General features: G+C 38.0%; 1 protein-coding gene across 1 annotated transcript in view; it reads left to right on the forward strand.

Moving 5' to 3' along the window:
• Positions 1 to 5,547: 5,547 nt before the first annotated feature.
• Positions 5,548 to 27,172, forward strand: part of CCDC192 (coiled-coil domain containing 192) — a 238,705-nt gene continuing 217,080 nt past the window's right edge. The window contains exons 1-2 of the mRNA XM_016953726.4: positions 5,548 to 5,989; positions 10,948 to 10,999. Of these exons, the coding sequence (XP_016809215.1) occupies positions 5,871 to 5,989; positions 10,948 to 10,999 (171 nt within the window). The 5' untranslated portion in view covers positions 5,548 to 5,870. The remainder of the gene's footprint in view (positions 5,990 to 10,947; positions 11,000 to 27,172) is intronic.

Raw genomic sequence — 27,172 nt, forward strand, 5'->3', positions numbered from 1 at the left:
AATGCATTAATAGACATTAACATTTCAAAATAATTCCTGAGCTACAACTACAAGGTGATTGGTAATTTTCTGAAAGTAATGTAATTATTACATTGTGAAAATAAATTATATATATAAAACTAGTTAGTGTTTATTAAGTTTAAAGTTTTGTCTATGAAACTGATTCTGAAATTATTTTTCAGATTAAAATCTTAACTGTTCTCCTCACCCTTTCTTTAACTTTTTATTTTCCTTACTGGTACATTATACCTCATTAAGAAAGAATAGAAATAAAGAAAGAGAGAAACAACTGTAATTGTTGCAAAGTAAATTAATCTTATTGAATATTTTTCTAGTCTAGATAATATCAAAAAGATGTAAAACATGTATATATGTCAACACCTTATATTAGTAAGATATGATCATTATTATTTCTATGGTTGAGAAATGTATGTGAATTACATACAAATTGTATGCAAATATATACCTGCATTGGATAGTGTTAGAGCTCCCATACATATTTCACCCTTCCCCACTATGTAGTAGCCCTGGAATTTGAGTGGGATTGATCCCACTGACAGCTCTAAGGGTGAGTTCTGATGGATCCTTTCTCATTGTCACAGTGATTGGTTTGGGGTGGGCATATCTTTCAGATGGAAGCCAGTCAACATGTCCTCAGTCGTAGTGATTACCTATTTAAGATCAGTCAATTAGAATAAAACATAGGACTTCTGTTCTAAGGTCATGGAAAGCAACTCTGTCTCTATCTCTGGCCATGAACAAAGTCATCTGTAGTCCCAGTTCTGCTGGCAGCCACTCCATGCCTGCAAGGAAAGCCAGCCCTCAGAAGAAGCCACACTGTTTATGGAAAGATACCACATGCTGATAATATCAATGATTAACCTTGAAGTACCTTTAACTTCTGGACTTTATAGGCACATGAGCCAGCAAATTCCCTGATGAGTTAACTACTATTAGTCACCTTTTCTGTTACTTGTAGCTGAAAATATCCTTCACAGAACAATAGTCATCAAAACACTTTCATCCATTTGACAAGAAGCCATGAGAAAATCCTGGAAGATGATTTTTGAGAAATGTCTTCTTAGGATTCCCTACTGTCTCGTTTGTTTTTACTTATTTGAGACCAGATTCTTTATTGAAAGTATATGAAAATGATTTTTAAATGAAATATTTAGATGAACTACATTTAATTTTACAGCTAATAAATTTATGAGAAATGTTATTGGAGGCATAACTAGGGACATAAAGAACATGGATTCCACAAAACCTAGAGTAGCAAAGCATTAGAAAAAACATGAAGAATATTTTAAAACATACTGACAGCGGAAACAACCTGGAAGACATTTCTCGGTGAGGATAGCAGCCTAACGAATATGTCTTGAAACCATGACTGTTTTGTACCATGCCTATCTCTAATGGCTTGCATTGTGATAGGCACAAGACAATGATAAATGTTTCCAAATAAGTGATCTACTCTCAAGAAGTGAATGTTATAAAGAAAAGTAAATAAATCCTAGGAAAACCATAATTAGGTACTCACCAACACAGTAGTAACATTTTAAGGAAAACAGTGTATATAAGCAAAAGAATGAATAGAGATTGTGCTGTAAGTTGAACAATTGTTTCCTGGGTAAAAATCAAGAATAATATGAAAAATATAAGTATGTGAACTAGGCATTTATTGGTAGAAAGTAATAGGAAGCAATTTTGACTAGAAAAGAAAAAAGGAATTGATTGTTGGCATATTGGGGCTCATGGAATCAGCAGAAGGCTGAGTTAGGTTTAGAAACGAGCAGAAACCAAGACCACTCCAGAGACTAAGAAGCAAGACTTATAAAAGGAATAGTTAGGTCAGAATGCTGCTGTTTAAGGACAAGATAGAGGTTGGTGGTGACCAAATGAAAGCTGTTTTGGAAGAGTCTATGAATACTCGATTGGAGAAGATTGAAGAGAGAATGGAAAAACAAGCCACTCTTCTGAAGAAGTTTTCACAAAAGGGAGCATAGAAAAAGATGAGGTCAAGGGAGGTTTGTTTGTCTTTAAATGGTGCTAGTTGAGCATGTTTCTGTGATGACGGGACTGAACCACTGGATGCAACACATTTCCCTGCAAGCGCCCCAAACTTGGTTCCTTCTCATCTTTCACATCTCTGCTCTATGTCACCTCCTGGTCCTAGTCTTATGACATCGTTTTATTTTCTCGATAACACTTGTGTCTGTCTGTAATTATCTTCTGTATTTGTTTGATTGCCCTCTACCAACTAAAGTACGAAATTCATGAGAGCAGCAACTTTGTCCTGCTTATCACTGTCATATAAGCATCCAGAACAGTGTCTGTCGCAAAGCTGAGCCTTAATAAATATTTGTGGGATAAAATTAAAAAACAGATAACTAGAACTTCAACTATTTCTTTCCTTCTTATGTTAACTGTTTGAGATTCAAAGACCCAGGATCCAGTTGCTGATGAGCCAAGTTCAACGCTGTGTAGTCCTTTGTCTGGGCAGGGTCTGCACCACCTTATATTATTTGACAGGGGCTAGCTAGGTAACTGAGTTTACTGTCAGTCCAAAGCCAACTATGAGGGGAGAGAGGCCATTCTCACAGGAAAATCAAATACTGCTAGGAATTTCCAAATGACAATTGCTCAGCGCAGTAAGGCACAGTAAGGAGGGAGAAGAAATGTTCATTTCTTGCCACAAACAAGCCAGAAACGAAAAGTTTATATTCCGGCTGATCCATTAACAGCTGTCAGTTTCATCCCTAGGTTTCCCAAGAAAAAATTTTAGGACCAAGGGGACAGACAAGTCTGTCTGCTTACACAGATAAACATCCCTCTTCATTAAAACAGGCTGGGAGTCTGGAGATAATTAGACCCACTGCGTCAAGCAATCAGCAACACAGGGAAGAGGTCAGAAAAACAATGACAAGTGACCTGGCTAATTCTTAAGAGAAACAGAGGAAAGCCTTTGCAATCACTTGAAAGACTTTTTGGCTGTTGTGTCTCATGGCCTGATCTGTACTTGTTTGTTTGCTGTTACTTTGGTTTCTCTGTCACTTTCGCCCTTCCTCTTGTCCTCCCCTAGCACAGACACACTCACCTAGACTCTCAGACATGGGCACAGTCACCTCGCGTTCATCACAATGAAAACATAGTGAACTTTCCCAGGTCAGCTTTGGGAAGGGTGGTCATTTTTCTCTGCAAGATTCTACCTCCCCAGGAGGAAAATCTAAGAAGTGCTCCTGTTTGTTTTTATTTGCTTATTTTTTTTTATTTTTTATTTTTTTCAGTGCTTGGGATCTGTTAAGTTAGAAGATCTTTTTGGAAATCCCAAACGTGCTTCATCAATTTTTTCCAATAAGACGTTAGTAGCTACTAGAATGATAGCGTGATAGAATAATGAGCTCCACGAGGGCAGGAACAGTATCGATTTCATTCGTGCTGAGCACCTTGCCTAGCACAAAGTGAGTTTTCAATAAATATTTGGTGAATAAACAAATCAATACATAAATGAAAGAGTGAGTGGACAGATGAAGCCAAAGGGCTATTTTCCAAGCAGAGGCTCCAAAGACCACTACAGCTTTCTCTGCTCTCCTCAGCCACACCACTTCATTGTAAATCTATTATCTCTTCTGTCTTGCCCTTTTCTCATTGCAATGTTCTCCCTTCCATTCTCCTTTCTGATCCTACTGATATTTACTCACCTAAGTTAGATAAGACATCCTGATAAGCACGAGCCATGGAACATATAAAATATGCATATTCTTAAGATTCCTCCTTGTTATATACGCATTATATGATTTCTGATTCTAAGAAAAGATATGTTTTTGATAGGCTACAAGGTAAGTTTTAAAATTGTACGTAATAATCTACAAGATCCCCAATGAGCTTACAGCATTTTTTCAATTTAAAACAATGTTAATGGTGGAAGTGTCAATGATTTATATGTATTTCTAGAAGTTTTGTTATAATACCTCTTTGTTTTCTTTACATTTAGAGGGAGAAAATGTAGTTTTTCTAAACTAAAGCTCAACTTTTAAAAATAAAATCATTTGAGTGACTTTCATAAGTACTTTTCCTTAATTATAAAAGAAAAATACCATTAATTTTATTAGTTAGCATGCTTAGAATTCTGTAGGTCAATATGCCTTTAATGACCCAGCCAATTTCCTCAGCACTACCTTCTGAAATCCTTCCCATGCAGTATTTTTTTAAAGGAGAAATGGGAATGGAAAAGTCACTTTGTTTTTCAAGGACTTTTTGAAAGTCTGCTTTTGTACTAGCCATATCTCTCCACCTCTCTTTTTGATCAGCTAGATGTATGATAAGATTAATAACCATTACAAATAATTAGTGCCTACAGTGCCTTTCACCAGCCATTATTGAGATGACTTTTCTTTTATAAAATATTATGACTACAACTACACAGTGAACATCTGGACATTCCTCTAAAATGCACTAAAGTGTAATCTACTCTGTGGGTTTTTTTTTTTTTTTTTAATGAGATGAGCTAAAGAAACAGAACAAAATGTTAGCTAGAAGGGATGACAGAAATAGTTCAAATGGTTCTTCCTTTTTTTTTTTTTTTTTTTTTTTGAGACAGAGTCCGGCTCTGTAGCCCAGGCTGGAGTGCGGTGGCGCCATCTTGGCTCACTGCAAGCTCCGCCTCCTGGGTTCACACCATTCTCCTGCGTCAGCTTCCCGAGTAGCTGGGACTACAGGCGCCCACCACCACACCCGGCTAATTTGGTTCTTTCTTAAAGTAACAAATCCAAAGCATAGAGAGGTAAGATGATTTCTGATCCCCAACAGGCTGCTAACTACATGCAAGGCCGATTGCCCAATACTTGCCTTTCCACAACTACCCATTTAGTGTTGGCTTTTCTATCCAGAACAACAACCGCTCAGTAGTTCTTAATTTTATTCATAGGGTTTTTTTACCAAGGGGCTGGGTCACTTGAAGTTTTGTTGAAGAAGTAAATGCTAATTATACTCTTTAATAGATCAGTCTTAACTATTCATTCCTGTTACTATTGTAGTTACTTGCTCTATAATGCTCTAACCCTAGAAGCAAATTCTGTGATTAGAAACATTGCTGTCATGCCAGTCTAATTTATTTTAGGATGAGCAGTGTGACTAGATTGGGTGAGTCCAGGACATACAGACCAAAATCCAGGAATGATTCTGAGCTGTGGACTGCAGGGATCCTACCTGTACTTCCTGTCAGAGCAGAAAGTGAAGCGGATACAGGTTCACCTGGGTCCACAAATGCATCCAGGGAGAGATACAGCAACTGGCTGGGAGAAAGTAGCTGGTGTCTTTGGACAAGCAACAGGGAAGATGGAGCAGCAGTTGCAGGTGAACAGTGAGCAAACTACGAGCTAATCAGGCACAATGAATCACTTGTGCAATCCTGTGTTAGGAAAGAAGCTTTCATGAGAATGTGGCCGGGTGGGGTCTTCTGTCTGGGGCTGGCGGGTCCCAGGGAAAGCAGATCATCACAATAAGGGGTTGGTCTGTGGTGACACCACTGATTGCCTGTAAACCAATGCATTTCTGGGTGTGCACCCCTCTCAGACAGCAGTGTGGCTGTTTACTTAGCATTGGTTCTGGATGTAAACATGCCTTGGTTTGAGCACAAAACCACTGTTTCTGTTCCACTTTGAATGAGTTTTCCAGAAATGATGGCTATGTGGTGATTCTTCACCTATTCTCATGCCTGGATCTGATTTGTGAGATGTTTTGAGAGGTTACTGCAGCTTTGTAACGGAGATTTTTTTCTTTAGGAAGTTAACTGTCTTTTCCACAGCCATTGTGGTAGCCTAGCAACAAGGGACAGCAGAGCAATAGCAGGGATTCTAAAACTCTAAGGAATGATGCCTGTTGACGTCTGTCCCAGGGACAGGGGATCCCAGTGGGTCTGGCTTGAGATGGGACAATGCTATAGCAAGAAATCTGTGGTCCCAGAGTCTGACACCTCAGAGAGAAGCAGGTGAGTTCCCAGCTCCTCTCATCCCAAAATAATTCATGGGAATTTCTGGATAAAGTAGCTTTCACTCAGTACTTTAAAAAAAATCTTTCTTTAAAGTCTGGGGAATAACAGCAGACAGACTTTTTATCCTTTCCTGGAGAGTGACCCCTTTCTTTGAAAGCTGCTGTCTTCCCAGATCATAGGGCATGGCCTGACACACAGTAGGGGTTCAATAAATATTTGCTGAACAAATAAATTGTCCCTTACTTGGTCTTCTAAAAATCACACACTCACCCACCCCAGCCATTTTACTGATGTGGGAAGGGGGAGGGTATGAAGCCAGCATTCTTTCAGTTGAAAGGAAATGTCATCTTCACTACTCTCTTGCCAAGAGATGCACACACAAAAAGCTGGGTCATTCCTCCTCTACATGTTCCCCACATAAAAACCTAGATCAATGTTGGCTAGAAATATGGAAGTACAGTTCACTTCTCTAATTGATCTGCATTTAATTACTAGAAATTTTGCATGTTGACACCATACTCATTTCCCTTTCAAATGTGGAAATATCTTCCATTTACAATTTTCTTTTAAATCTTGAGTGACAGGTGGCCACATCTCTGTAGCAGGAGCTACATCCTATAGGGCAGTATCCCTGTGGGAAGTTCACATGCAACCATGGTTCTGCTTTTTAAAGTTTTTGTTTGTTTGTTTGTTTGTTTGTTTTTGAGACAGAGTCTCACTCTGTCATCCAGGCTGGAGTGCAATGGAGTGATCTTAGCTCACTGCAACTTCTGCCTCCCGGGTTCAAGTGATTCTCCCACTTCAGCCTCCTGAGTAGCTGGGATTACAGGCATCTGCCATCATGCCCAGCTAATTTTTGTATTTTTGTAGAGACAGGGTTTCACCATGTTGGCCAGGCTGGTCTTGAGCTCCTGACCTCAGGTGATCTGCCCACCTTGGCCTTCCAAAGTGCTGGGATTATAGGCATGAGCCACCATGCCTGGCCTGCTTCGTTAAGTTTTAAAACGTATTTTCCTTATGTGAATGTGTGATCCTTGTTCTTATTTGCTTTTCGTCTTGGGTCTATGGTCTGTGGATGATATGAGAAATTCACAAATCTAAGATTTTATGTAAAATGTTGTTTATTTGTGCAAAGGATTCCATAAGCCTCAAAAATTAAATAATCTATGGGAGGGAGTAAGGCTTTATCCATTTATTAAAGCTAATGAAATTTAGCAAACACTCATTTTCTTTTATTTTCCCAGAACAAAGCAGCTAAAGAGATAACATATCAATATGTAGACAATTGGGGAGTTGAACATAAAGTTACCAAATGGAGGGAAAATGCCCTCTGATGAACAACTTTCAAATGAATAGCCCAGTGTACAATCAGCAGAAAAAAACAAGTGAAAAGCAGGACTTTGTTCTCTCTGTAAATTATTGTTAGTATTTTTTACTCCTGGTGTATGGAGCTGAGTGTTCTGTGCAGGTAGAAAGCCAGGCTTTTGAGGCAGGAGACAGGGGAGTGTCATGCTATTCTTGTGGATTTGTAGGTGACTTCAGTTCAGCTTCTTCACTTCTAAGCAGGAACAAACTGGTCCCGTGTGTCTTGTTTGCCTTCCCTTCTCCTTTTCTCTTCTCATGCCCTTGAGACAGACCTTCTCCACAGTTTACATAAACTGAATGGGAACTTGCTCCTATGTTGTCTAAGTAAGGGAGAGTCAGGCCCTGGATGCAGTTAATCTAAGGAACGAAACAGAATTTTCCCAGGAAATCCTCTCCTATAAAAATGAAGTGCTCAATAGCTGTATTTCCTAACCAATTTTATTAAAATCATTTAGGCCGGGTGCGGTGTCTCACGCCTATAATCCCAGCACTTTGGGAGGCCGAGGCGGGCGTATCACAAGGTCAGGAGATCGAGACCATCCTGGCTAACACGGTGAAGCCCCGTCTCTACTAAACAAAACACAGAAAATTAGCTGGGCATGGTGGCAGGCATCTGTAGTCCCAGCTACTTGGGAGGCTGAGGCAGGAGAATGGCATGAACCCTGGAGGTGGAGCGTGCAGTGAGCCTAGATCGCGACACTGCACTCCAGCCTGGGCGACAGAGCGAAACTCCATCTAAAATAAATAAATAAATAAATAAATAAATAAATAAATAAATAAATCATTTATTCACCCAGGCTAATTGGTGACTAGTCCTCCAATTTGACATGAAGAATGAAGTAAAAAGTTTAGAAAGCGGAAAGACATTTCATTTAAAGGAAGGAAATTTCAATGTTCTTATAATGCACTGAGAAAAATGCCGTATCATTACTCCCTGCCAATAGAAATTTAAAGAAGTTTTTCCAGGTTTCCAGTGAACCCTGAAGTAAGAAAACAATGCAATAAAAACAAACTTCATAAACATATTTGTTAATTATATTTTGTCTTTATCTCAAAGCTAATAGGCTTTCTAAAGCTTTCTTCCCCCCTTAATTATTGTACAACATGACTTCTCCTGTGTATGCTGGGTTACCATGGTTACTCTGAGGCCATGACTCATGACCTTTAAATATAATTGTCAGGCAGCCAAAGCTCTCATTTTTAAATCACCAGTTTTGTTTCAGGCATTATTATTTAAAAGTAGTCTCAAATTGTACTTTCTGTGATGCATTTGTGGCACATCTGAGTATGCACATAAGGGTATTGCACTCATGTATTTTGTTTTGTTTGGTTTCATTCGGTGACTGAATATGACTTTTTTGCCCAGCATAAAAAACAAACGAAGCACAGTCCTTGTCCTCTATGAGGGTGTCACTGAGAAATGCAAAACACAGGTAGAGAAATAATCACATATATCATGAACCATAATAAGGGCTGCAAGAGGTGGATGTCCAAAACCTGCTTGTGGAATACAAAGGCAAGAAATACTTCTGACTGGTAGGGTCAGAGGGCCTTCAGGGAGAGGCAGCATTTGAGTTATGGTGTGAAGAAATGTAAGATTTCAACAAGCAGAGAAGAGAGTATGAGTGTTCTGGCCAGAGGAAACAACTAAGAAGAGGATAAACACACACTCTGGACTATTAGGCTGTACAGTTGAGGGAAAACATCCGTTTTGTGAGTTTCACTGATAGAAGATGAAATTCGTTAGAGGGCTCCATTTATTAAGATCCTTTAAAGCCATTTTTTGGTTTGTCCAGCAACTGTGATGACCAAGAGTTTGTTTTCCATTTCATGATAAAGAGGTGTTGTCAAGTAGAAAGTACCAAAATACTGTTTTTTTGCTGATTTGGGTGTCGTGCGAGAAAAGCAATTACATCTCTTAGAGCCCCAGTGTCTCCTTCCACTAAGTGAGAACTTAATTAATTTTGTTCAGTAGTCACTGATTACTTTGTGAACATTTGTAAATGGTTTCAAATTTTTTGAAAAATGAGTAAAAGAGAGACATGTGCACAGAAATATGGAAATAAAACAATGTATTCATGAGGAAGATAGTGGGATAGAAAATAATAAAAGTACCTTGGGATTTAAAAGTAAGGCTTTATTGGCAGGGCGCAGTGGCTCACGCCTGTAATCCCAGCACTTTGGGAAGCCGAGGTGGGTGGATCACGAGGTTAAGAGATCGAGACCATCCTGGCCAACATGGTGAAACCCCGTCTCTACCAAAATTACAAAAATTAGCTAGGCTTGGTGGCATGCGCCTGTAATCCCAGTTACTCGGGAGACTGAGGCAGTAGAATCACTTGAACCCGGGAAGTGGAGGCAGTGAGCCGAGATTGTGCTACTGCACTCCAGCCTGGGTGACAGAGCAAGACTCCATCTCAGAAAAAAAAAAAAAAAAAAAAGTAAGGCTTTATTGATTGACAACAATAGAAAGGAATCTATTACATCTATGAGGTTTATTAGATAATTCATTTATTTATTCAACAAATATTTGTTGACCACCCTATCCTTCTTCAAGATGCTGAGGGTAGAGTAACAAAAACAACAGAAAAAATTTCCTGTCTTCAAGGAGTTTACATTTTCAGTTGGGAGATGACACAAAAAATATAATAAATAAGCAAACTATATAGTATGTTAGAATGTGATAAGTGTCACAGAGAAAATAGTATGGTGATGAGGTGAGGGGTTAAATTTTAAATGAGATACATATGGTAGGTCCCACTGAGGTGGTGACATTTGATCAAAGACGAGAAGGAAGGATGAGTAAGCCAAGTGGATAGACTGAAAGTATCCAGGGCCCTTGGATGTGCTGGGAACTGAGTGAAGAAAGTATTTCAGAGAGAGAGTGATAAGTCATGTCAAAAGCTGTTAAGGTGAGTTGTGTAAAATAATCACTTGGTATAGGAATGCAGAGATCTTTGGTGAATTGGACAAGTGCAGTTTCTGTGGAGTGGTACTAGTAGTGGTACTAGTCTAATTGCAGTGGCTTTAGCAAAAAAGAAAGAAAACTAGAAGGGAAGGAATTGGAGACAGTGAGAATATCGTTTTGCTGTAACCTGAATAGCAAAAGAGGTCAGTATAATCAAGTGGAAACTAAAGCGGTAAGAAGGCTCTAGGCATGATAAATAACAACATGTTTATAAGCTAATGGAAATGATCCAGGAGATAGAGAGAGAAGAGAGAGGGAGAGAGAACAGTGTAGGAGACAAAGAATTCTCCACGTCTGCTGATTCTTAGGAGGTTATGCTTTCCTCTCCCCACTTTTTTTTTTAGTTGAAATACAAGATTGTTCAGGTTTTCAGAACAGATTGTACTGTTCAGACTACTTATTCTCAAGAGAACTTTTAAAGGCTATTTTATCTTCTGCGAGTAAAGTTTACATTCCATTATTTTTATTTCCCTTAGAAATGTCCAGAAATTGACATTTGGAGGAAATACTTTAGAAAATTTATTTTAAATGTTACAGTATTCATTGTAGGTGCGGGGGTGTGTGTGCGCACATGAGTGCCTGAAATAAAATTTTGGAATTCTAAACGTTTACTTTTTTTCAGCATGACGTCTGGAAGTTTAGAGTCAGATATACAACAAGAAAACAAAGTATCGGTAAGAAATGAAGTTTGTATGAATTCTTTATTTAAAAAAATCATTATAGGTAATGAAACTAACTTCTTTAATTAATATTAAGGTTTTCTTGATATTGTTTAGTTTTCACATTTTACTAGTAAAGATTTTAGAAATAAAACATAGAAAGTTGTTTTCCAAGTAGAAGATTGATGTAAAGTGGGGTGGAGTGGTAACTATGGGATGTTACTGGGGCTTTGGAAAAGTTAGGTGTGATGTGGCACGGCCTTTCTTATTTTGACATGTAATAAATGCCACACTGCTCTCTGTGGCCCTACAATACTATAGACATCCTGGGCTATTTTTGAAGTGTCAGCTTGTGTATGAGGAAATCCTGGAATTCACACACGAATGATATACATTGGGTACAACACAGTATTTAGTTTAGCTAGACTGAGGTTTAAATCACAGTCTATTCCAGATACATCTAGTTTTATTCTCTTTCAAGTCGCTGTGACCCTTGAAGGCTTCTTACACCATGAGCTCCATTATGTCTTGGGAAAGCTGGGTCCTTTCTACCTGAGCACCACTGGGTCCCTCCCTAGGCCTCCAGTGAAAGTGTGGGTTGCTAAGAGGTGCTGGAGCTAGATGATGGGTATACAGAAGATCATTATACCAATTCTCTACTTTTATGTAAGTTTGAGGATTTTTCTTTAAAAAGAAAAACATTAGCTATCTATATTTCCCTCAATCTCCTTTGATTCAGGTTGAAGACCCTCTGGACTCCACCAGAGATATTTCTGGAACAATATTTTCAGCTCTAATATAGAGGCAGTATAGTATGGAGAAAAATTACAGACTAGGAATCAAGACTTGGGATGAGGCCAAAATTTGCCATCTCCAACCTTTGTGATGATAGCCAAGTCATTTAAACTCTCCAAGCTTTACTTTTCATCTGTAGAATAAAGATAATGGACTTAACTAGTGCACTTCAAATAAGATTTTTGGGATGTGAAAATGGTTAAGTGCCTGAGAGTGTACAGGAGCATGGTTATTCGGAATTGATAGCATTCCAGTGGGCTTCCGTGTGGGCCAGGGGACTTTGTTCTTTAATTTCTCTATTTCTTTCTGGATTCAGAAGTTCTGGCCTACCAGTCCATTGGAATCCCGGCATCACTAGGTGTAGTAGTTCGTTCTCGCACCACTATAAAGAGATACCTGAGACTGGGTAATATATAAAGAAAAGAGATTCAATTGGCTCGCAGTTCTGCAGGCTGTACGGGAAGTATAGTGGCTTCGGCTTCTGCTACTGGGGAGGCCTTAGGAAGGTTCCAATTAGGCTTTCGGAAAGGGGTGGCGAGGCATGTCACACAGTGGGAGCAGGAGAGAGAGAGAGAGAGAGGGAGAGGGAGAAGGAGAGGGAGAGGGAGAGGGAGGAGAGAGAGGAGAGAGAGAGAGGGGGAGAGGGGGAGAGAGGGAGAGAGGGGGAGAGGGGGAGAGAGAGAGAGAGAGAGAGAGAGAGAGAAATGCTACACACTTTTTAGCAACCAAATCTCCTGAAAACTCACTCACCATCATGAGAACAGCACCAAGGCACCAAGGGGATGGTGCTAAACCATTCGTGAGAAACTGCCTCCATGATCCAATCACCTTCCACCAGGCGTCCTCCTGCAACACTGGGAATTATAATTCAACATGAGATTTGGACAGGGACACAGATCCAAACCTTATCACCAGCTAAGAATAATTGATTCTTTTGTGAGTGATATATCTAGAACCTCACTTCTGTAGAATTATTTTTGATCATAAAATGTTAACATCTCTCTTGTCAGTGTAGTTCATTTTACCTGGTCCTAGACAAACTGGACTTAGCTCTCAAATTTATAATAATTTTCAGAAAGAGAGTTTCTCTTGAAGAAATATTAGCCAAAGGCAAATCAAATTAGTTTGGTTTCAGTTAAAAATGTATTTTCTAACTCTAGTGATAATTTAATCTTATGTTGCTTTTTTCAGCTAAGAAAACCTGATAATGAAGTTTTGCTTCATTTAATGGAGCTGTTTATGATACTGTTGCCCAAAGAGTGTCCCTCACTGGACCATATGAAAACAATTTTTCTCTGGTTGGTGGGGACCCTTGAATTTGGGATATGGGAATCTTCAGGGCACCAATTTCTACTTAACTGCCCTGTCTTCTAAGGATGCTAATGAACCAGCACCCTAGAGGTAACCCTCTCGTGGACGGTATCTACACTGAAAAGGACAAGGTGCCAATTACCTACTACCTTTAGGATTTCTGCCAAGGGCTTCAATTAGCTTCCTGGAGTTCAGAATCCATCCCCTTCCAATTTACAGTGGGTAAGCTTGGGATCCCTGGGGCTTGAAGGAACTGGTTGTGCTTCGGTTTCTGATTTTTAAAAAAATATTTCTAAAGAAATGCATTTAGCTGGAGGGAGTTGGGATTAGAGACTCAAAGTGGTGGGGATATCCATGATTACTGCTGCCTTCTTCCACAACGCAGTCTCTTTTAAGTCATGGAACTCACAGAGCACAGAACTCAGCAGAATGGATTCTGCTGTGAACCATGAGGAACTGAATTGCAGGTGGATCTCAGTTGCCTCTTTTAAATAATTGCTTTTAGTTTTGGTCGAGAAGACAGAGATGAGAAAATCTTTTCATGAAGATTTCTTGACCACCAAGCAGAATTAACCCCGCTCTCTCTGCCTTTGTGTCTTGGTGGTTCTTTATTTGCCTTTACTGCACTATTCTCTGAATCTACTTTGACTTTTGAACTCTGTTGGTAAACTGTGCATTCCTAGAGAAAGGACTGAGCTTTATTAGTCTCTGGGACAAAATTTCAGACATCAAAATGGCTCTCGATCGATATCATTTGAAATAAAACAAACAGACTGAGCTCCAGGCGTAGTAGCAGGTGATTGAAATTCCCTGTCCCTCTGAATCCATAGAGCAGCCCATGAGGGTGGTGTCTGGCATCATCATTGTTATATGGATAATTTTCTTCCTATTGTTATAATTACCAATTTAGAAATTAAGAAATTGAGATTCGGGGAGATTCAAGGAGCTCCAGATGTTAAGCGATCAAAGAATATGTGTTTACTTTATCGCAGGAACCTGATGGGATAATCCAGTAAGACTTTGTTTAAATCCACTCTCAGGTGCCAGGTAGTCCCCATTTATCTCAACCCTATCTATTCTTTGGGCCTGCTGGAGAATTAGAATGTTATTTAAACTATTGCTTTTGCTGCATTTTAACATCTTCTGACAGAATAGCTAGTGCATATAAATTATCTCATTTGAAGCTGTTTAGGAAATAAAAATTCTATTGCAAGAAGGGTTGGCCAAAATAGGATCAGGACTGCTCCCTCTGAACTATTTCTGAGAATCTAGACACATAGAAATAAGCAATGTAAAACATATAATGTCATTGGTTATGTGGAGTGCCACATCTAAAAGTAAGACTATGGGTATGAATTCATTAGCTCTAGAATACATATGAAGTATTTTACTCAGTGTGCAAAACTAGGCTTATTATAAAATCCCATAAGCCCTTTAGCTTTCAAGTAGTAATTTAGTGGTCACTTTATTAAAGAATCACTATTTTAAGTGCCAAATATATGAAAGCACTTTTTGGTTTTTAATTTGTAAGATCAAATAATAGCCCACTATATAGGAAGTCAGCTTTATAAAGTGACCTTAAAGTAGCTAAAAGATATTATATTTGATAAGTTGGGGAAAGCAAGCAGTGTCTTATTTGTGTCAAATTATATAAATTCTGTTCTTCTTTTAATACTTAGTGTAATATACTATTAGTTTTGCTGGAAACATACATTTGGTCATATTTCTGGTATCTATAAATTTTAACATTCTAAGATGACTTTCAAAAGATTCTTTCCTTTGATGAGCAAACTTTCAAATCGTTAATGAATCAAGGTTATCAATATATCATTTGTGTTTTAAATAAGTGATTTAAAGGAGGTATCGCTGTTTATTGTTAAGATGAGAACAATATAAAATTGTATATGTATCTATATTTAAATAAAGATTTGTTGCTGTTCTGGGAAATAGGTTATTTTTTTTACCACTCTAATAGGTAAGAAATTACATCTCAAAACTCTTTGTTTTGCCTTTCCTTTCTTTCTCTCTCTTTCAGCTTTATTAAGACATAATTGACACATTTAAAGTATACAAGTTGATGAGTTTTGATACCATGTGAAGCTACCACCACAATCAGGATAATGAGCCTATCTACCACCCTCAAAAGTTACTCATGCGCCTTAGGAATTCCCCCACCTGCCTCTCCCCACCTGCCCACACCCCTCAAGCATTTCCTTGAGATTTTTATAAATGGAGACATACAGAATGTACCCTTTTTTACTGCTTTCTTTCACTTAGAAAAATTGTTTTGAAATTTATCCATGTTGTAGTGTGTATCAATAACTCATTTTTATTGCAGAATAGTTTCCCATTGTATTGGAGGTACCAATCTGTTTATCCCTGCTACAGATTGGATATGGTTTGTTTGTCCCCATCAAATCTCATGTTGAACTTTGATCTCCAGTGTTAGAGGGAGTTCTAATGGGAGGTGTTTGGGTCATGGGGGTGAATCCCTCATGAATAGATTAACATCCTCCCTTGGGGGTGAGTTCTCAATAAGCTGATTGTTAAAAAGAGTCTGACACCTGCCTGCGTTGTCTCCTTGCTTCTTCTCTCACCCTGTGATATCTGCACATTCCTGTTCCTTCCACCATTAGTGGAAGCAGTCTGAGATCCTCCAGAAACTAAGCAGATGCTGACACCATGCTTCTTGTACAGCTTACAGATCCATCAGCCAAATAAACCTCTTTTCTTTTCAAATTACCAAGCCTCAGATATTCTTTCATAGCAACACACAACAGACTAAGACAATCCTTTGTCTGTTGACTGACATTTAGATTATTTCCAGTTTTAGGCTCTTAAAAATAAGGCTTCTATGAATATTCATGCATGAGTCTTTGTATAGACATATGCTTTCTTTTCTCTTGGGAAAATACACAAGAGTGGTGGTAGAGTCATATGGTAGGTGTACTTTTAACTTTTAAAAAACCTGCTAAACTGTTTTCCAAAGTCATTGTATCATTTAACATCCCCACCAGCAATGCATGAAAATTTTAGTTCGTCTACATTCTTTGCAACCCTATGAAGGTCAGCCTTTAAAATTTTAGTCATTCTGTGGCCGGGTACAGTGGCTCGCGCCTGTAATCCCAGCACTTTGGGAGGCCGAGGTGGGCGGATCACCTGTGGTCGGGAGTTCGAGACCAGCCTGACCAACATGGAGAAACGCTGTCTCTACTAAAAATACAAAATTAGCCGGGCATGGTGGTGCATGCCTGTAATCCCAGCTACTCGGGAGACTGAGGCAGGAGAATCACTTGAACCCAGGAGGCAGAGGTTGCAGTGAGCTGAGATCACACCATTGGACTCCAGCCCGGGCAACAACAGCGAAACTCTATCTCAAAAAAAAAAAAAAAAATTTAGTCATTCTAATAGGCTTAGTTATAACTCATTGTGGTTTTAATTTGCATTTCCTTAATAGCTAATGGAGTTGAGCAACTTTTCACTTGCTTATTTGCCATCCTTCAATCTTATTTAGTGAAGTATTTATTCAAGCCTTTTGTCCATTTTCAAGTTGTGTTAGTTTCTTATTTGATAACGAGAGTTTAAAAAAATATGATTTGGATGTAAAGAATTTTTCATATATATTTTGCAAGTATTTTCTCCTGTCTGTACCTGGTCTTGTAATTCTCTTAGTAATGTCTGTAGATGAACAGAAGTTTTTTATTTTGATGAGATCTAATTTATCAATTTGTATTTTCATGGACCACGCTTTGACATCTGATCTAAAAAAATCTTTGCCCGAGGCTACAAATATTTCTCCTAATTTTTATTCTAGGAATGTTATACTTTTAGGGATTTTTTCCTGTTGTTTTCATCTTTTAAAAAGTAATTGACACATAATAATTGTACATATTTATGGGGTACAGTGTGATGTTTTAATATGTGTATATAATGTGTAGTGATCAAATTAGGATAATTAGCATATCTATTACGTCAGACATTTATAATTTCTTTGCTAAGAACATTAAAAATCCTCTTTTCTAGCTGTTTTGAAATATACAGTATTATTGTTAACTGTAGTTACTCTGCTTTGCAGTGGAACACTAGAACTTATTCCTCCTATCTAGCTATAACTTTGTATTTATCCCCCTATACCACCATCTCCCTAATCTTCTTCAGCCTCTGGTAACCCCTATTTTACTCTCTATTTCTATGAAATTGATTTTTTTAGATTCCACATATAAGTAAGATTATGCAGTATTTGTCTTTCTGTGTCTGGCTTATTTCACTTATCATGATGTCCTCCAGGTCCACCTATGTTACTGCAAATGGCACAATTTCAGTCTTTTTTGTGGCTGAATAGTATTCTATTGTGTAAATAGATCACATTTTCTTTAGTCACTCATCCACTGATGGACACTTAGTTGGAGTTCATATCTTTGCTATTGTGAATAGTGCTGCAATAAACATGAGTGTGCAGATATCTCTTTGACATACTAATTTCATTTGCTTTGGATATAGACCCAGTAGTGGGGCTGTTGGATCATAGGGTAGTTTATTTATTTATTTATTTTTAGATAGAATCTCACTCTGTCACCCAGGCTGGAGTGCAGCGGTGTAGTCTTTGCTCACTGCAACCTCTGCCTCCCAGATTCAAGTGATTCTCCTGCCTTAGCCTCCTGAGTACCTGGGACTACAGGCACATGCCACCACACCTGCATAACTTTTGTACTTTTTTTTAAGTAGAGATAGAGTTTCAACTCCTGACCTCAAGTGATCCATCTGCCTTGGCTTCCCAAATTGCTGGGATTACAGGCATGAGCCACTACGCCTGGCCAGTAGTTCTATTTTTAATTTTTAAGGTACCTCCCTACTCTTTTCCACAGTGGTTGTACTAATTTACATTCTCACCAACAGTATATAAGGATCTCCCATTCTCCCTGCTCTCACCAGCATTCATTATTTTTTGTCTTTTCAATAATATCCATTCTAACTAGGGTGAGATGATATCTTATTGTGGTTTTGATTTGCATTTTCCCAATTAGTGAAGTTGAGCATTTAAAAAATAAATGTGTTAGCAATTTGTCTTTTGAGAAATGTCTATTTAGGTCTTTTGCCCATTTATAATGAAATTATTAGGTTTTTTTTTTTTTTGCTATTGAGTTGTTCAGTATCCTTATATATTCTGGTTATTAACGCCTTGTCAGATGCATACTTTGTGAATATTTTCTCCCATTCTGTAGGTTGTTTCTTCACTATATTGATTACTTCCTTTGCAATACAGAAGCTTTTCAAATTGATGTAATCCCATTTGTCTAATTTTGCTTTTGTTACACATGTTTTTGAGGTCTTATTCAAAAAATCCTCACCCATACCAATCTCACAAAGTGTTTTCCCTATTTTTATTCTAGTGGTTTCATAGTTTCAGGTTTACATTTAAGTCTTTAATCCATTTTGAGTTGATTCCTGTAAGTTGGAAGAGATAGGAGACTAGTTTCATTCTTCTGCATGTGGATGTCCAGTTTTTCCAGCACCATTTATTGAAGAGACAGTCCTTTCTTCAGTGTGTATTATTGGCAACTTCGTTGAAGCTCAGTTGGCTGTAAATGTGTGGATTTCTGTATTTTATGCCAGTGGCATGCTGTTTTGTTTACCATTGCTTTGCAGTATATTTAGAAGTAAGGTAGTGTGCCTCTAGCTTGGTTCTATTTTATCAAGATTGCTTTGGCTATTTGGAGTCTTTTGTGGTTCCATACCAATTTCAGGATTGTTTTTTCTATTTCTGTGAAGGATACCATTGGTATTTTGATAGGGATTGCATTTAATCTGTAAATTTCTTTGGATAATGAAGACATTTTAACAATATTAATATATGTCCATGAACATGAGAAATCTTTCCATTTATTTGTGTACCCATTTCTTTCATCAATGTTTTGTAGTTTTTATTGTAAAGATCTGTTTTTGTGTAAAGTCTTTGAAGTTTCATATACAAAAGATCATGTCATCTGTAAACAGGAACAATGTGATTTCCTCCTTTGCAGTTTGAAGGCCCTGTATTTCTTTCTACTGCCTAATTGCTTTGACTAGGGCTTCCAGTACTATGTTGAATAAAATTAGTAAAAGTGGACATCCTTGTCTTGTGATTTTAGTAAAAATGTTTTCAACTTTTCTCCATTCAGTATATTAGATATGGCTTTGTCATATATGGTCTTTATTGTGCTGAGGCAGATTCCTTCTATACCAAATTTGTTGAGAGTTTTTATCATGAAGGGATGTTGCATTTCATCAAATGCTTTTTTTTTTGCATCTGTTGAAATGGTCGTATGTTTTTGGCCTTCATTCTGTTGATGTAATGAGTAATGTTTATTGATTTGTGAATGTTGAACTCTCCTTGTATCCCTGGTATGAATCCCACTTAATCATGATGAATAGTCTTTTTGATGTGCTATTGGATTGGATTTGCTAGCATTTTGTTGACGATTTTTGCCTCTATGTTCATCAGGAATACTGGCCTGTAGTTTTCTTGTTTGTTGTGTCCTTGCCTGGTTTTGTATCAGGGTAATGCTCACTTCATAGACTGAGTTAGCAAGAATTCTCTTCACTTCAATTGTTTGGAATAGTTCAAGAAGAATTGATATTAGTTCTTCTTTAAATGTTTGGTAGATTTCAGCAGTGAAGCTGTCAGGTCCTGAGCTTTTCTTAGATGGGAGATTTTTATTACTGATTCAATCTTCTTATTTGTTATTGGTCAGTCCAGGTTTACTATTTCTTCATGTTTTATTCTTGATAGGTTGTATGTGTCCAGGAAGTTTCTCTTTTTATATTTAGGTCTATAATCTCTCTAGAAATTTCCCTCAGCTGAGGGAGCTCCAATTTACCACAATTACCTGCCCCACCTCCTTCTTCATAGGATTAACCTTCATTCAATGACTTCTGATGCAGGGCCATAAGATGTGACCTCCTTGCTTTGATTGGAAACAGTTTTGAAGGGCTATCCTAGCTCCATATCTCCCCTTGGAATTGGCTGAAGCCTCTGTTGTATTTTTCCTTCTCTCCTTACTTTATAGGGGCCATCTCCAATAAGCCTTCTGCAGCCAAATCTTTCAGACTCTGTTTCCTGGAACCCTAACCTCATACAATCACAAGTATCAGAATAAATCATAACCTAATGAATGAGGTTGTGTGAATAGAAATTAATAAGAAATGTTAAACAGCCATAGTGTTATCACTGAAAGCAAGACAAAAAAATATGAATAGAAACTGTCATTGTAACTGACAGCCCTTTAGAGAAATCTTTCTTAATACATATAAGAAATTAAATGAATATCTGCTTACAAACTTCAGGGAAGTAAAATATTTTATTTAACAAATCATTGCAATGTTCATATATTCAATTTTAAGAATTTACTTTTTGCCACAAAAGGACACAAATAGTATGTAAATTGAATCTTTATTTCTAGATTCTTCTGCTAAAGGTAAGTAATGTTATTTTCCCAGATCTTATTTACCCACATTATACTCTCCTGTTCCCATTCTGTTCCCTGCTCCTATGAACTATATTCACCCAATTTAAATAGTGTAGCCTAAATTCTCTGCAGAAAAAAGCTTCTGAAGATTTCGGCTCAAGCAGTGCATAGAAAGGTAGTAGTAATAGTATCCTTGTAATTGGGATTTTTTTTTTTTGCCTGATATCAAGAAAGATCAAAATTTCAATTAATTTAATTTGATTATCATTAATTTTTTGAACTTTACCTGCTGCAATTGACTAAATTCTTAATATTTTATTTACCTTAATAATTTATTTCTCCTTCATAAAACCCATTAAAGTTGGGAAGCAGAAGGTCTCCAGGGAACTCTCTGGATGGACACTTCACCTGGGAATGCCTTTCTGCAATCTGGGCAGCAATGGGTAGGAGGGGGAAAATTGTCATTGTGAGGGCTCTATCCAGAAGTTACACATATAACTTCTGCACTCCTTCATCAGCCAAAGCAGTCACATAGTCCCAAAAACTTCAGGCTTGTGGAAGTAAAATCATACTATGTGCCTGGGAAAAGTTTTAGAACTATCTTGTGACCAGAAAATTATAGCAATATAAAGCTAGACAAAAAAAAAGAACAAAACAAAAAAAAACACAGAATTAAATCTAAGAAGGAAGCATTATCTCCAGAAGTTCTCACTTTAATAATAAGTGCTATTTAACTTGAGAGCAGAGGCCATAAAAAAGATCTTAGTGATTTAAAATGAGGTTGGCCAAATATCTGGGAAGTGTCCTTTAGAAAATGATCCTTCACAAACAACTGGGCAAGACGACCTATTTCATTTTTAATTTATATGATAGTGCAAATGTATAAGAAAAAAAAGGTCCTGTCTTCATGCAAATGTGTTCTTTTAATTTTTTAAAATGTCAACAGACAAAGAAATTTAGAAAACACGTGGCACTGAAACAGATTGTTTACAGACAGATTGTTTTTCAGAATTTCCCCAAGAGGCACCAGTGGTGCAAAGAACCTCTATAAATGGAAGCATCTGAGTGTCTCCAGATTTGTTTCATCAGATACCCATGACATTTTTTTCTCCATTTGGCTCCTTCAAATGGCAAAAAGTTCCTAACAACTGGCATAATTTGAGGAAAGCATACTAATTTGTGCTGTGTAGTGCTGGCACATTTTATTCTCTATGAGGGTGTTGAGGAGTTTGTATGTATAGAAGGAAGGTAATTTGGTAATGTGAAAAAGGGAGAGAAATATACATCCTTAGAGTTTAAGGGTTACTCTGTACTAACACTTTGAATAAAATCAGATTTTATGTGCAACTTGCTCATCCTCTGGAAACTGAATGTTTAGATCAGGGAAGACTGGGCAAGGGGAAGCAAGTTTTGAGGATCATCTTGTTAAAAATATTTAAAAATTTTTAATTGTTATGGGTTCACAGTGGTGTATATATCTATGGGGTACATAAGATGAAATATTTTGATACAGGCATAAATATATAATAATCACAACAGGATAAATGTGTACCCATCACCTCAAGCTTTTATATTTTATTTGTGTTACAAACAATCCAATTATACTCTTTTAGTTATTTTTAAATGTACAATAAGTTATTATTGACTGAACTCACCCTGTTGTGCTATCAAATACTAGATCTTATTCATTTTCTCTAACTACATTTTTGTACCCATTGACCATCCTCACTTCCCCACACAGACCCCTTCCAGCTTCTGTTAGCCATCCTTCCACTTTTTATCTCCATGGATTCAATTGTTTTAATTTTTAGCTCCCAAAAATAAGTGACAGCATGCAAAGTTTGTCCTTCTTGACAGGTTTATTTCACTTAACATAATGTCCTCCAATTTCATCCATATTGTTGAAAAGGACAGGATATCGTTCTTTTATATGGCTGACTAGTACACCATTGTGTACATCTACCACATTTTCTTTTTCTATTCATCCGTTGATGGACACTTAGACTGCTTCCAAATCCTGGCTATTGTGACTAGTGCTGCAATAAATGTGGGAGTGCAGGTATCTCTTCAATATGCTTGTTTCCTTTATATTTTATATATACATACATATATATATATACACACACACATACATACATATATATATACACACACATACATATATATATACACACACATACATACATATATATATATACACATACATACATATATATATATATATATATATATATATATATATACCAAGCAGTGGGATTGCTGAATCATGTGATAGCTCTATATTTAGTTTTTTTGAGAAAACTCCTGTATTAGTCCATTCTCACATTGCTCTAAAGAACTACCTGAGACTGGGTAATTTATAAAGAAAAGAGGATGAACTGGCTCAGGGTTCTGCTCATGGTTCTACAGAAAGCATGGCTGGGAGGCTTCAGAAAACTTATAATCATGGTGGAAGTTGAAGAAGAAGGAGGCACGTCTCGCATGGCCAGATCAGAGGAAGAGAGGCGGGGGAGGTGACACATGCTTTTTAAACCACCAGATCTCATGAGAACTCACTCACTATCATGATAACAGCAAGGGGGATGTCCACCCCCCGATCCAATCATCTCCCACCAGACTCTTCCTCCAACATTGGGGATCACAATTCAACATGAGATTTGTGCTGGGACACAACTCAGACCATATCATTTCACCCTCACCCTCCCAAATCTCACGTCCTTCTCACATTGCAAAATACAATCAACCTTTCTCAACAATCTCCCAAGTCTTAAATCATTTCAGCATTAACTCAAAAGTCTACAGTCCAAAGTATCTTCTGAGACAAGATAAGTCCCTTCTGCCTATGAGTATGTAAAATCAAAACCAGTTAGTTACTTCCAAGATACAATGGGGGTACTGGCATTGGGTAAATACTCCTATTCTAAAAGGGAAAAAATCAGCCCAAACAAAGGGGCTAAAAGCCCCATGCAAGTCCAAAACTCAGCAGGGCAGTCATTAAATCTTAAAGCTCCAGAATGATTTCCTTTGCCTCCATGTTTCACATCCTGGCAACACTGATGAAATGGGCAGAATCCCAAGGCCTTGGGTAGCTCTGCCCCTGTGGTTCTGCAGGGGACAGCTACCATGGCTGCTTTCATGGGCTGGCATTGAGTGTGCCTGCAGCTTTTCCAGGGGCACGGTGCAAGCTGTTGGTGGATCTACCATGCTGGGGTCTGGAGGATGGTGGCTCTCTTCAAACAGCTCCACTAGGCAGTGCCCCAGTGGGGACTCTGTATGTAGGCTCCAACCCCATATTTCTCCTCCACACTGCCCTAGTAGAGGTTCTCCATGAGGGCTTTGGCCCTGCAGCAGACTTCTGCCTGGACATCCAGGCCTTTCCATACATTCCTTGAAATCTAGGCAGAGGCTCCTAAGCCTCAACTCTCACATTCTGCACCCACAGGCTTAACACCACATGGAAGCCTCCAAGGCTTACAACTTGTACCCTCTGAAACAACAGGCTGAGCTGTATCTTGGGAACTTTAAGATACAGACCTTAAGATGGCTAGGCCTGGAGTGGCTATAGTGCATGGCACCATGTCCTGAGGCTGTACAGAGCAGCAGGACCTTGGGCCTGGCCACAAAACCATTCTTCCTTCCTTGGCCTCCAGGCCTATGATGGGAGGGACTGACATGAAGTTCTCTGAAATGTCTTCGAGGTCTTTCCCCATTATCTTGACTATCAACATTTGGCTCCTCTTTACATATGCAAATTTCTGTAGCTGGCTTGAATTTCTCCCCAGAAAACGGGTTTTTCTTTTCTACTACATGGCTGGGCTGCAAATTTTCCAAACTTTTACACTCTGCTTCCCTTTTAGATATTAGTTTCAGTTTCAGATCACTTCTTTGCTCATGCGTATGACCATATGCTGTTAGAACCAGCCAGTGCATATCTTGAATGCTTTGCTGCTTAGAAATTTCTTCCACCAGATACCCTAAATCATCTCTCTCATGTTCAACATTCTACATATTCCCAGAGTAGAGGCAAAATGCCTCCAGCTTCTTTGCTAACATATAACAAAACTGACCTTACTCCAGTTCTCAATAAGTTCCTTATCTCCATCTGAGACCACCTCAGCCTGACTTCATTGTCTATATCACTATCAGGATTTTGGTCACAACCATTCAACAAGTCTCTAGGAGTTCCAAACTTTCCCTCATCTTTCTGTCTTCTTCTGAGCCCTCCAAACTCTTCTAACCTATGCCCATTACTGAGTCCCAAAGCTGCTTCCACATTTTCAGGTATCTTTATAGCAATGCCCCACTCCCAGTATCAATTTTCTGCATTAGTCCATTCTCAAATTGCTATAAAGAACTACCTGAGACTGAGTAATTTATAGATAAAAGAGGTTTGATTGGCTCATGGTTCCTCAAGCTGTACAGGAAGCATGGCTGTGGAGGCCTCAGGAAACTTGCAATCATGGTACAAGGCAAAGGAGAAGGAGGCATGTCTTGCATGGCTGGGGCAGGAGGAAGAGAGAAAGGGGGGAGGTGCCACACACTTTTAAACAACCAGATCTCGTGAGAGCTCACTCATTATCATGCGAACTACAAGGGGGAGTAAGCCCCAATGATCCAATCACCCCCCACTAGGCTCCTCCTCCAACACTGGGGGTTACAATTCAACATGAGATTTGGGTGGGGATACAAATTCAAACCATATCACCTCCATACTGTTCTTTATAGTAACTGTACTAATTTACATTTCCACCAACAGTGTATGAGGGTTCCCTTTTCTCCACATCCCTGCCAGCATTTGTCATTGTCTGTCTTTTGGATAAAGGCCATTTTAACTGGGGTGAGATGATATCTCATGTAGTTTTGATTTGCATTTCTCTGATGATCAGTGATGTCAAGCACTTCTTCATATGGCTGTTTGCCGTTCGTATGTCTTCTTTTGAGGAATGTCTTTTAGGATCTTTTGCTCATTTTTAATTAGAGTACTTTTTTTTTTTTACTATTGTTTGAGCTCCTTATATATCCTGGCTATGAATCCCTTGTCAGATGGGTAGTTTGCAAATATTTTCTCCCATTTGTGGGTTGTTTCTTCACTTTGTTGATTATTTCCTTTGCTATACAGAAGCTTTTTAATGTCATGTGATCCCATTTGTCAATTTTTGCTTTGGTTCCCTGTGCTTATGGAGTATTACTCAAGAAATATTTGCCCAGAACAATGTCCTGGAGCGTTTCCTCAATGTTTTCTTTTAGTAGTTTCATAGTTGAGGTCTTAGATTTAAGTCTTTCATCCATTTTGATTTGATTTTTGTATATGGCAAAACATAGGGGGTCTAGTTTCATTCTTCTCCATATGGATATCCAGTTTTCCCAGCACCATTTATTGAAGAGACTGTCCCTTCTCCAATGTATGTTCTTGGTAACTTTGTCAAAAATGAGTTTACTGTAGATGTATGAATTTATTTCTGCGTTCTCTATTTTGCTCCATTTGTCTGTTTTCATTTTTGTGCCAGTATCATGCTGTTTTGGTTACTATAGCTCTGTGGTATAATTTGAAGTCAGGTAATGTGATTCCTCCAGTTTTGCTCTTTTTGCTCAGGGTATCTTTGTCTATTCTAGGTCTTTTATGGTTCCGCACAAATCTTGGATTTTTTTTTAAATTCTGAGAAGAATTTCATTGTCATTTTGTTAGAGATTGCATTGAATCCGTACATTGCTTTGGGCAGTATGGACATTTTAAAAATATTTATTCTTCCAGACCATGAACATGGAATGTTGTTTCCTTTTTTTGGTATCCTCTTCAATTTCTTGCACTAATGTTTTATAGTTTTCATTGTACAAATCTTTCATTTATTTGGCTAAGTTTATTCCTGGGTATTTTATTTTATTTTTATCTCTTGTAAATGGAATTACTTTCTTGATTTCTTTTTCAGGTTGTTTGCTGTTGGCATACAGAAATGTTACTGATTTTTGTATGTTGATTTTGTATTCTACAACTTTACTAAATTTGTTTGTCAGTTCTAATAGCTGTTTTTTATGAAGTCTTTAGGTTTTTCCAAACATAAGATCATATTATCTGCAAACAAGGATAATTTGACTTCTTCCTTTCCAATCTGGATGCTCTCTATTTTATTCTCATCTCACTGCTCTAGGTAGGAGTTCTAGTACTATGTTGAATAACAGTGGTGAAAATGGAGAGACCATCAAAATTAATCAGTCTGACTTTGAAAGCACAGTTCAATTGCTATGATCTGAAGAAAATTACTTTTCAAAACTGTTTAAAATTTCCTTAAGAGAAGATATCATTCGAAGGGGTTAGGACAGTTACTTAATCTAGCCTTTCTCTTTGAGAGGCTTTCTCTGGATACTTGGGGAAGTTGGCAGAGAATGCAGGTGGCAGCAGGGTAAATAGCACAAGGATGCAGCCTCTCAGGAAGGAAGTCTGACCTCTGGCTGCCCTCGGTCTCACCAGGCAGATTGGGTAACATCAGCTTAACTTATTTTGATAGTTTTGTTAAACTGAAATTTGCTGCTGGAAATAATAGCCCCAGGTCTTCATGTCAATAGCTAAACTGTTTATGTTAGATCAGATATCAGAGTCCATTGGTTATTTTGAAATAAGTTAAAATATTTCAATCAATGT

This window comes from Pan troglodytes, chromosome 4 (assembly GCF_028858775.2).
Source record: "Pan troglodytes isolate AG18354 chromosome 4, NHGRI_mPanTro3-v2.0_pri, whole genome shotgun sequence".
NCBI classification, from domain to species: domain Eukaryota; kingdom Metazoa; phylum Chordata; class Mammalia; order Primates; family Hominidae; genus Pan; species Pan troglodytes.